This window comes from Electrophorus electricus, chromosome 16 (assembly GCF_013358815.1).
Source record: "Electrophorus electricus isolate fEleEle1 chromosome 16, fEleEle1.pri, whole genome shotgun sequence".
Lineage (NCBI taxonomy): Eukaryota > Metazoa > Chordata > Actinopteri > Gymnotiformes > Gymnotidae > Electrophorus > Electrophorus electricus.
The window spans coordinates 6,228,922-6,240,866 of record NC_049550.1 but is presented as its reverse complement, the minus strand read 5'-3'; the positions used below and the strand labels follow the sequence as shown (position 1 = coordinate 6,240,866).

Genomic DNA, 11,945 nt, shown 5'->3' with positions numbered 1-11,945 from the left:
AATGCAGCCTTATACTGTGTCACTTTGCATGTTCCATTTCTATCTATTTATTCATTTTTGCCTGGCAAAGTTTTCATAACAAATGTAAACAACAAATGCTAAACAACATGAAGCTGAAAAGAAAGAATATCCAGTACCCAGGTAGACAATCAAATAATAATAATAATAATAATAATAATAATAATAATAATAATAATAATAATAATAATAATAATAGCACTATTGTTGTTGCGGTAGATGCTTTGTTTTAAAACAGAGTATGTTGTAGTGGAACTCACCTGAAATTAATTTACATATTTTCCATTGTTGCCTTCAGGATGCTTAGTATGCAGTTTCAGATCTCTGATCTGGGGGTAGGAGGCTTAGACAACACCAAGTTCCATTTTTAAAACAAGTGGAGTATCTGTGCATGCATACAACAACAACAACAACAACAACAACAACAACAACAACAAAATAACAATAAAAATAATAATACATATTGATGATAATAATGATGATAATGTTGATGATGATGATGATAGAACAGTGGTCTTCCACCCTGCTTTTGAAGATCTATTTTAGTTTAGCTCCAAACATCATATAGCACATATCATCCTGCTAATAATAACTGCTTTACCAAACCATTATCAGGCATTACATTCAAACTGGAACTGAATTCTACAGGGAAGTACATCATCAGTAACAAGGAAAACTTCACAGTAAAACATCACAGTACATTGGTCTTGAGGGTAAAACAGTTTCCCAGTGACTTGGAAAACACAGATTTGCCATCAGATGTAAAACCAAGGCATGGAGAAACCCCAAGCCCCCTACACATGTGGATGAGTGTCATGCAGCCCTAGCCAACAAGCAAAGCATTCAGGGTGTACACGCCACTCCCCAAAATCCCTAGGGGAGTAAGGTGGACCGCCATACTCAGGAATCACCCAATCAGATGAAGGTCTCAAGATCATCATCCCTGGAGGACTGACTGGGCCCACCTGCCCCTCATTTATTCTTCTTATAAAGACTGCATTTCTTTCCTGTTTTTGGGAAGTATTGCCCGTGTTATTCAGATCATCCAAAGCAGTTTTTTTGTGTATCATTGCACTTGTGTATTGACTGGTTTTGTTTCCTTTGCCTGTTTTTGGATTTACCTCTATCTGGATTTATCAGATGTTTGGATTGTCTTTTTGTTTTTGTTTTTGCTTTCACCTGGACTGTCTTTTATGATGCTGCTTTGGTTTGGCAATCCTGCTCTTCTGGTTTTTCCTTAAGACTCTTTGACTACATTTTTGGATTATCCTGTTGTCACTTAACAATCAGTCACTTTTATTCAGAAGCATCTGGCTGTTCCTGCCTTGCTACATTACCTTTTTAGTTACCACAGCATAGCCTTGAAACCTTCCCTGTGTTCGTTCTAAAAGACCCAGGAAATATATTGCAAAGTATTAAAAATGTTTGTATGATATTAAACATACATTTTGAATTAACGCTCTGAGGCCTTACATCAACACTGGTGATGTAAAAAAGCATGTAACACCAAAGTAATGAAAAACACTGAAATCAGAATATATAATACTATACACCCAGAACTATATATTAATTACAATATCAGCTACAAAACTGAACATAAATGTAATAAAACACTGCTCAAAAAACAACAAATTTATTGGTCATAGCTAAGAACTGTCTGGGTGTGGTTTTAATGTTCCAGTGAGCATGCTTTGATTGACAGCACACCATCACAGTCTTACTGCATGCTACTCTAATTAAGAATCGCCAAATGTAATGGCACAGGGACAGAGCATTTTAAGTAATACAGCTGTACTTGTGAGAACCTACCAATAAACATACCAGTACAAATCATTTTGAGGTTCAGGCAATAGAGAAGCCTTATTGAAGGGTACTGATTAATTGGTAGGCTTTTGTTTTTTAAATAAACTCATCATTGTTCAAGATTCAATCTCAGTGTCACTGTGATGGCCTGATTTTCATGAGACCATGTGATCTACAATATTAAATTTATGTCTGTGTAAAATCTGCTACTGCTATGCAATCACTACAGCATACTGATCCATGTGTACCAATATTACAGCAGAGGTTTCAGCTTGAAAACAGCTGTGCATACACCCTTGGTAGATCTGTCCCAAACATGCAACTTGCAGTATACTATACATTTGGCTACAGCTTCGACTAGATCATTTTCACTCACTAGTGAATTTGCTCAGATCGGAAGAGAGTGAGAAAGCAGGAAAGAGTGTGCGGGGGGGGGGGGGGGGGGGGGGATCAGCTTTCTGAATGCTGAGAATAAATCTTACCTAAACTTTAGCCAACTATTTTACATCACAAGGAGAAAGATTCTGGAGAAATAAATTAGTAATTTACTATACTTTGGAACAACTTTCATAAGAAAAACTGTATATTGTCATAATGCACCCCAAAGAGCAGGATTAACCAAATTAGAAACACAGGTTTAGGTTCCCTGGGTCTTTAACGGCATATTTCTGGACTTTTGTTTCTCTTTTCCCTAGTACTTTTCATTTTCTATTCTACCTTCTATTTCCTGACTCCTGACTTCATCTAGCTGACTATCCACACTGTCTGCCATGCCTTTTATGATTGCCCTGTTATTTTTGTTTTAAACCATGACAGCAAAACTCATTTATTTTGCTCTGCAAGTTATCAACTCCTCTCACTGGTTAGAATTGATGGACCAACAAGATACATATTCAAATCAAACGTGGATTTGGGAAACAGCTGCCTAATGGTTGTAACACACCACAGCGTGGACACATCAAGCTTTCAACAAGAACTTGTTCTGGAAATCGGCAGCAGGGCAAGCACTGAGACATTCTAAAGAACACTTTTTTTAAAGAATGGGATTCGTCTTCCACCAGGACTATTCTCATTTAAATTTAACAGCAGCATGTAATAACACATTATTCTTAAAAGGATCATTCAGATCATTCCTGCTGTGGAGGAATGATAGATTGTTCTTACAGCCTTAGTTTATAAACCAAACTAAGAAGGAGTTTTATCTTAAACATAAACCTTTTTAAGTTTTGGGTTTTGCAAAATAATAATAATAATAATAATAATAATAATAACTTAAAAGGAAAGGTACCTGCTTATGTGAAAAAAGCGACTCTTTTTTGCAACACTATAAATAACATTTTGATAGTGCATGAGACATATTGGCTACTCACCATGTTCTTGTGGTGAACCTCCAAAAACAAGTATAGAGTTTAATGTGCAACCCTTAGCTCTCATTAGCCACTTTAGAGACATACTAGCAACCCATGTACCTGAAAAGGAGGAGTCTACAGTAGAGATGTGGCAGGTGTAAATTTGTATTATAATATATTCAACCTTCCTCTATAGGTCATTTGAGCTTGTCAATGACAAGAACAAAAGTACTTACAAATTTGTCCACAAACAGCTCGTCCACATCCTAGATGTTTATGGTGAAAACACTTCACTACTCACAAATCTACATCATCCATATGAAGAAGATACCACTGCATTATTCCTGCATTAGAACAAAGAGCACTTTACAGTAAACCGTATGATAGTGATATCGATATAGTATTTTAGTCCTTAACATAATCTCTTTAATACCAACAAAACTAGGTGTAGTTGGTTGGCATGTAACTTGTGAGTAAGTGTTTCAATAACATGACCGGCTTCACTGCCTCATAGAAACAGACAGCAGCTAAAAATGCCTGCACACTTTGTTCAGTGGTAAATTTAAACTTTAGGTTTATGAAATGAATCATGCTTATGATGGCTATGGGGATGTTTACTTAGATTGTGCCCTTCCTTCATATATATATATATATATATATATATATATATATATATATATATATATATATATATATATATATTTTTTTTTTTTTTTTTTTTTTTTTTTTTTTTTTTTTTTTTTTTTTGGGAGGGGTTTTTTAAGCAAAAATAATTTCTCATCATTGAGGACTTTAAATGACCTGCCTGTATGAACATCTTGTGTATCTAAAATATGTTAACGATGTATCCATAAACAAATCACCCACTTCCTAGATGTTTAGGGAAGGTCTTTGATAGGTTGTCATTGAGAAGTTCAAATGACCTACCTGTATGTCTCAGCTATATCTGAATCTCCTCCTCTTCAAATAGGTGAGATGGTGGAGTATAAAGGTTGGCATAACTGAGTTAGAGATACAGAGACTCTAATGCGTCTCTGAGGCCAATAGCAGGAGGACTTAGGAGGGGGGATAACACCAGACTTTGGAGAAGAATGGGGTTAGGAGTGAGTGCTCTTTTAATCGCTTTTACCTAAATTTTGTTTTTGTTCTTCATACTATTTTAAGTAATACTTCCTTTTTGCCTAGTGTAAGCAACATGTTTCATTTAATTAATTGGTTCCATTTTAATCATTTACACAGACAGGGAATGATAGGTACAAGTTGGCAGCAACCTCTAAGAATCAAGCAAAAAAGAAGACAAGGGGGAAGAGAGATCAAAAAGACCTAGAAGAACTGAAGAAAGAAGTGGACCTGGTGACAAACATCTAGTCAACATATCCATGCATTTAGATGCTCGCCATGACAGAAAATCTTTTTAATAAATTAAATATGAGTCTACTTTCTAAATCAGATTAACATGAATTAGAATTTATTTTTGTGAAAAATTAACCTTTTGTTCCTGTGTAGGATGATCATAAATTGAGCTTGGATGAGCTTCAACACAAATATGGCACTGACCTTAACAGAGTAAGTACAAATTAATCAAGCAAATTTTTTAAGCCACTGCTTCATGTCTGTTTATTAACATTTAACATATATTAACATTTGTCTTGCTCATCTAATCTTTGGTTAATGAATAATGGCAAATTTATGCCGAAAAAAGAACAAACAAAAATATTAAGCTGCCTGAATAAACTAGACCAAAGATTTTTTTTTAACATAATTTCAAAATTTTCAAAATAGATATTGATTTTCAGTCTAGCATGGTATATTATCTAACACCTTTCATGGTTATTCTTTCAAGGGTTTGTCCAGTTACCGTGCTAAAGAAATTTTTGACCGTGATGGCCCCAATGCTTTGACTCCCCCTACTACAACTCCTGAATGGGTGAAGTTCTGCAAACAGCTCTTTGGGGGATTCTGCACTCTGCTGTGGATTGGTGCTTTCCTCTGTTTTCTGGCTTACACAATACAGGTTACCACCGAGAGTGAGCCTGTAAATGATAATGTAAGAAGTAACTTATGATTGTAGAATTCGGTACACATGTACAAATGGTATAGGACAATCATAAAGCAGTACTGAGGTATGATGGTATTTGCATTCAGCTCTACCTAGGTATTGTACTTGCAGCTGTGGTGATGGTCACAGGGTGCTTCTCATACTATCAAGAGGCTAAAAGCTCAAAGATCATGGAGTCCTTCAAAAAACTTGTCCCACAGGTATAAAATCAGACTGCATATTTTACAAATGCAATTTCTGTCACTCTGTATGCAATAATTCCTTTAATGGTACTGTCATTTATTTAGCAAGCACTGGTTGTTCGTGATGGTGAGAGAAAGAGCATTAATGCTGAAGATGTGGTTGTTGGTGATCTTGTGGAGATTAAAGGGGGTGATCGAATCCCTGCTGATCTACGTATTATTGCTGCACAGGGATGCAAGGTAAGATGAGTTAAATGTGCACAGACAACACGAAAATCCTTTACCAAATAAAGCTACTTTTTTTTTCTTACTCTTCCAGGTGGACAACTCCTCCCTTACTGGAGAATCTGAGCCCCAGAGTCGTACTCCTCAATTTTCACATGAAAACCCACTAGAGACAAAGAATATTGCATTCCTTTCCACAAATTGTGTTGAAGGTAAGAAAACAACCAATGAAAATGGTAAAAGTTTTCTGATTTATAAAAAATGGATAGAAATGTAATTTAAATGTATAATGAATCATAATTTTTCCTCAGGTTCTGCCACAGGTATTGTGATCAACACTGGTGATTGCACTGTGATGGGTCGCATTGCTATACTTGCCTCCAGCCTTGAAGTTGGACAGACACCAATTAACATAGAGATTGAACATTTTATCCACATTATCACTGGTGTGGCATTTTTCCTGGGTGGTACCTTCAGCATCTTGTCCCTCATCCTTGGATATACCTGGCTGGAAGCTGTCATCTTTCTTATTGGACTCATTGTTGCTAATGTACCTGAAGGTTTACTTGCCACAGTCACTGTGAGTAGAATCTTTCAATATCAGTCTATAAGGTTTAGGTGAAGTGTCAAGATTATACAAATTGCATTTATGTAGTATTTGATTAGCAGATTAACTAATCATTTCTAGTATTGTATAATGTAAACTATAATCTTGAGGGCCTTTAAACAGAGCCAAAATTGTCAGCAGTTGCATCACAATATAATGTAAACTTCAAACACATTTTGTTGTTAATCTGCCAAATCTGCCAATTCAATGTTTTTAGTATCAAAAATAAATCAGTATTGACCTGTATTCTCTGCTGAATCTATACTCGTGCTTGTTTGGAAACTGTGCCCAGTGGTTGCAGTGATGGCAGTAAGATAATGTAACATTATGCTCCTCTGACAGACACAGAACACTTTGGGGCAATAATATTTCATGTTTATTCGAAGGCTGTTTGTACAGTGCCAAAAATATTACCTAGTTTGCATCTTTTTTAGGTGTGTCAGACTCTGACTGCCAAGCATATGGCCAAGAAAAACTGCCTAGTGAAATTTGCTGAATATAGTACAATATTATTTGTATTTGTATTGTATTATGTGCATGTAAAAAGCAGACTTAGTAAAAGTGTCTTATGGTATTCAGTAAAAAGCTTGTGCATAGAGGTATTTACCTAACTTAAAATTACTTCAATGGACATGCTACTGATGAATCATAATATAAGCACTAGCATCAGAACAGAAATGCTTGAAATCAATAAGTGGACACTTAGTTCTGCTTAAAATTTTGGGTTTTTTTTATGATTATGCACAAACACTGCCAAAGTATTGTACAGCAGTCATTACTCAGTATTCCTACTTACTTAATTTCCTCTTGTAGGTTTGTTTGACTCTGACTGCCAAACGAATGGCCAAGAAGAACTGCCTAGTGAAGAATCTTGAAGCTGTGGAAACTCTTGGCTCCACCTCCACCATCTGCTCAGACAAGACAGGAACCCTCACTCAGAACCGAATGACTGTGGCTCACATGTGGTTTGACAACCAGATCCATGAGGCTGACACTACAGAGAACCAGAGTGGAACCTCGTTTGACAGAACCTCTCCTACATGGTCGGCCCTCGCTCGTGTGGCCGGCTTGTGCAACCGTGCTGTCTTCCTTGCAGAACAGAGCGATGTTCCCATTCTTAAGGTGTGTCTGTGTGTCCCAGTCACCACTGATTGGTCACCACTGATTGGTCACCACTGATTGGTCAATGGAGAATCTTTCCAACCAAAGGTTGCTGGGTAATATAGTCTTTGCCTTTCTTAGAGGGACACCAGTGGTGATGCTTCAGAATCAGCCCTACTAAAGTGTATCGAACTCTGCTGTGGTTCAGTGAAGGACATGAGAGAGAAATACACAAAGATTGCTGAGATCCCCTTCAACTCCACCAACAAATACCAGGTTCATTTTCACTGTTTTAAATAATCTTCTAGATTAGATTACAATAAAGATATTTTACTCTGACATTAATTTGCTTCTCATAGCTCTCAGTTCACAAGAATCCAAACACCTCAGAGACCAAACACCTGCTAGTAATGAAAGGAGCTCCTGAAAAAATCCTGGACAGATGCTCAACCATCATGATTCAGGGAAAAGATCAGCCATTGAATGAAGAAATGAAGGATGCATTCCAAAATGTATATTTGAAACTGGGTGGTCTTGGAGAAAGAGTGCTAGGTTAGCCACAATGTTAATATTATTCAATAAATGCACACTTACAAAACACTTTTTCAGGTACAAAACAGAAAACTGAACAAAGAGTCCTCTCTTGCAGGTTTCTGCCATTTCAACCTCCCTGATGACCAGTTCCCAGAGGGCTTTGCTTTTGATATTGAGGAGGTGAACTTTCCCACTGAGAACCTGTGCTTTGTTGGCTTAATGTCCATGATTGATCCTCCACGTGCTGCAGTACCAGATGCAGTAGCCAAGTGCAGAAGTGCTGGAATCAAGGTATGGCATTTTAGCTTTACATGTGCCATGTGTCTGCAGAAATATAATTCCATAACCATGGCAATGTATTTCAATGTTTTCCTTCGTTCTTAGGTTGTCATGGTTACAGGTGATCACCCAATCACAGCTAAGGCCATTGCTAGGGGTGTGGGTATCATCTCTGAGGGCAGTGAGACTGTGGAAGATATTGCAGCACGACTGAACATCCCTGTTACAGAGGTTAATCCTAGGTAAGCAGAAAAAATACCATTTTATAAAATGCTCAACCTTTTTAAATATACATTAGACTAATGATAAATGTATTTGCAGAGACGCAAAGGCCTGTGTGGTCCATGGAGGAGAGCTGAAAAATATGGCTTCAGACCACCTGGATGATATTTTAAAGCACCACACCGAGATTGTGTTTGCTAGAACATCTCCACAGCAAAAACTCATCATTGTTGAAGGTTTCCAACGCCAGGTACCATGATATGACTTTTAGTAAGCTGAAACTTTTATTATTCTTTGGCTCAATTTCAATTTCTGCTTTATTATTTAATATTACTATACATTACATCTTTAACCAACAGGGTGCCATTGTGGCTGTGACAGGTGATGGCGTCAATGATTCTCCTGCTCTGAAGAAGGCTGATATTGGTGTTGCTATGGGCATCGCGGGATCTGATGTCTCCAAACAGGCTGCTGATATGATTCTCCTTGATGACAACTTTGCCTCCATTGTGACTGGTGTTGAGGAAGGTAGAAAAGGTTTCATCTGAAAGGCTTTAAAGAAGATGATTTTAAAGATTTTAAAGATGTTCATGTTAGTTTAAAAATGGGATTCTCTTACCAGGTCGTCTTATCTTTGACAACTTGAAGAAATCCATTGCATACACCCTGACAAGTAAAATCCCTGAGATGTCACCATTTCTCTTCTTCGTCATTGCTGGCATTCCTCTTGCTCTGGGCACTGTCACTATCCTATGCATCGATCTGGGAACTGACATGGTAAGAATGAGGAAGTTTCATGCTTCTGTTATTACGTAAAGTATTAGATATTTGTGGATAGGTAATTATAGAAATGTTGCTCTTATGTTTATCTTACAGGTTCCTGCTATCTCTTTGGCCTATGAAGGTCCTGAGAGTGACATCATGAAGAGGCAGCCCAGAAATGCCAAAACAGACAAACTGGTGAATGAAAGGCTCATTAGCATGGCATACGGTCAAATTGGTAAGCGAACCAATTTTGTCTAACAAAATACAACTGTTAGGCAGTCTTGTTTAGGGTGTTTAAATATATTGCATGAGCAGCTATTTGTTACTCCTGGGTCTAAAGTGCTTTATTACAATAGAAGCGATATGTACCTATAACATTGAAAACCGCTTGCACCAAGATAAAAAAGAATCTCCTGATATATAAATATATTAGCCCTGTATGGAATACAATCAGTCGTTTATATATTTTTCATTTCTATGTTCTCATTTGCCCTTTCATTTGTCCTTTCTTTATAGGAATGATGCAGGCAGTTGGGGGATTCTTCACTTACTTTGTGATCCTTGCTGAGAATGGTTTCCTTCCCTTGTTTCTGATCGGACTGCGTGTACATTGGGATGATCCATATAACAATGATCTGGAGGATAGCTATGGACAGCAGTGGGTATGTGCCATAAATCAGGAGCAATCAAGATGAGATGATAGAAATCCACATTTAATAGACCAAATCACTTAATTTTGTACACTTCACTGTGTTTTTGCATTTTTTGGCAGACTTACGAACGCAGAAAAATAGTGGAATACACATGCCACACTGCATTTTTTGTCAGCATTGTGATTGTGCAATGGACTGATTTGATCATCTGTAAGACCAGGACAAACTCACTCATACACCAGGGAATGAAGTACGTGAAAAAAAAAAAAAAAAACAAGACCAAATTTATCCTAAAGATTTATGAGTTTTGTTGCAGTTACCATTTGCTCAGATCAAAATAGAACAAGATTTATGGGATTTCCTTATCATTTGTGTGTTTTTGTATTTTTAGAAACAAAGTCCTCAACTTTGGCCTGCTTGAAGAGACGGCACTCGCAGCCTTCCTGTCTTACTGCCCAGGAATGGATATTGCTGTTAGAATGTATCCACTCAAGTAAGTTTAGTTTTACTTACATATAAAGAAAAGTCATTGTTTACATCAAGAGAGTGAGTCAGAAATCACAGAAGAACCTGAATTACCTTTCATTCAGGGTTTTCTTGGTAATCTAATTCTGTTCTTATACTGCATTAAATTTAATCCACAAATACACAACAAGTTACCCAAGATACTTAAAGCAAGCTAATCAGCAGCTTCTTAACAGAGTAGTTAGTGTGTTGAGTGCTGTCTTGGGTAATTTTTCAATCTGTCAGTGTCACAATGCAAAATAGTCTCCTTTAATCATCGACTGCACCCACTGATGGCATAGGCCAAATCATCACAGCAATAGCAAAGAACTTTGAAGCACTTACTTCTTACAGTTTGTGTTCTGTAGGGAAATCTCTGAGTAGTAGATAGATGTCAGCATAAACTCAACAATGTATAGTGTGAGGAATGCAAATGGTGGGTTTGAGTGAAGAAATGTTATTAAAAGTTACCATGTGGTTTCTGAGAAACAGTTTTGCTTTTTGTTAATATCATATTATTCACTAAATTCTGAGTTAGTGCAAGTCACAAGCTTCTATACTGGACACAAGCTTCTATACTGATTTTACCACTAAAGAGAAAATGTTTCTCACCCTATAGTCCATGTAGCACTTTAGAGTACTATGAGGAAGCACTTTTTTTTTTTAATTGTATGGAAAAATATTTAAATTTTATCTTTAAGTTAGACTTTCCCTTACAGTGAACAGACACCTATTGATCATTTTTAAATTGTAATTTTGTGTAGTCAGTTTCCAGTGTAGTCAGTCTATGGCTTACCACAGCCACAATCCACTTCCTGCTACCTGAAGGTTATATGTATTAAACAGTTTTTAATCAAGTCATGTACTTAAAACTGTACTGTAATCCAAATATTGAAAGGTTTCATAATTGAAGGTTTCAATTAAAAAAACAATGAATATATAATTAATGAATTCCGTTCCTGCTTTTTAGACCATGGTGGTGGTTATGTCCTGTACCATATTCACTTCTCATCTTTGTCTATGATGAGATCAGAAAATACCATCTTCGTCGGAACCCAGGAGGTGAGATCAGATGTCACCTTATTGTCTGAGTTTGGCTGCTCTGATTGCTTTATTAACTAGATTAAAAGAAAGGATAGTTTGCTTAGTTTGTACTCAAGTAAATTATATGCAAATGTTAAATTACATTATAAAGGGGCATTCATGGATTTCTGTTTCCCCTGTTTTAGGTTGGATAGAAAAAGAGACATACTATTAAACCACCATGACTCTGCCCCTAACACCTCCTCCATGTGCAGTACTGAAAATAATATTTTTTGTTTTTATTTATACAATAAAAACATCTCCTGGGTAAGCAACCTAAGCTTCCTTATTTGTATGGAAAATATATAAGAATAACACATGCTCAAAGGGAGGTGTATTACTATGGGCGTGTCAAAGTGTCAAATCAACATCAGCAATGGTTGAGCTTTCATCTTATTCATGTTAACATAAGAAAACCAGCAGGCTTAACTGGTCAAGCGATAGGGCTTACTGAATACATCCATGACTTACAATTTTATTTACCTTGAATATTGATTGCTGTCATAAAGTAAAGATTTGGCTACCTATTTCAGCAAACAATGATAAGAAAAGTCAGCTGAC

General features: G+C 36.7%; 1 protein-coding gene across 1 annotated transcript; it reads left to right on the top strand.

Annotated features, from left to right (window-relative positions):
• Window positions 1–4,162: 4,162 nt before the first annotated feature.
• Window positions 4,163–11,659, top strand: LOC113582623 (sodium/potassium-transporting ATPase subunit alpha-1-like). Its single transcript, XM_035535015.1, has 22 exons — window positions 4,163–4,273; window positions 4,410–4,523; window positions 4,677–4,736; window positions 5,014–5,217; window positions 5,316–5,429; window positions 5,517–5,651; window positions 5,731–5,848; window positions 5,948–6,216; window positions 7,057–7,365; window positions 7,486–7,620; window positions 7,704–7,896; window positions 7,994–8,169; window positions 8,263–8,399; window positions 8,479–8,629; window positions 8,739–8,907; window positions 9,002–9,156; window positions 9,256–9,379; window positions 9,661–9,806; window positions 9,917–10,047; window positions 10,189–10,290; window positions 11,272–11,363; window positions 11,531–11,659. The coding sequence occupies exons 1-22, from the start codon at window positions 4,262–4,264 to the stop codon at window positions 11,557–11,559; spliced, it is 3,075 nt and encodes a 1,024-aa protein (XP_035390908.1). The 5' UTR covers window positions 4,163–4,261; the 3' UTR covers window positions 11,560–11,659.
• Window positions 11,660–11,945: the final 286 nt, after the last annotated feature.

Excerpts from the sequence above, each read along its gene's own strand:
- LOC113582623 (XM_035535015.1), top strand. Across the intron at positions 4,737-5,013 it reads ATGGCACTGACCTTAACAGA|GGTTTGTCCAGTTACCGTGC; the intron begins GTAAGTACAAAT and ends TATTCTTTCAAG. Across the intron at positions 6,217-7,056 it reads GTTTACTTGCCACAGTCACT|GTTTGTTTGACTCTGACTGC; the intron begins GTGAGTAGAATC and ends TTCCTCTTGTAG.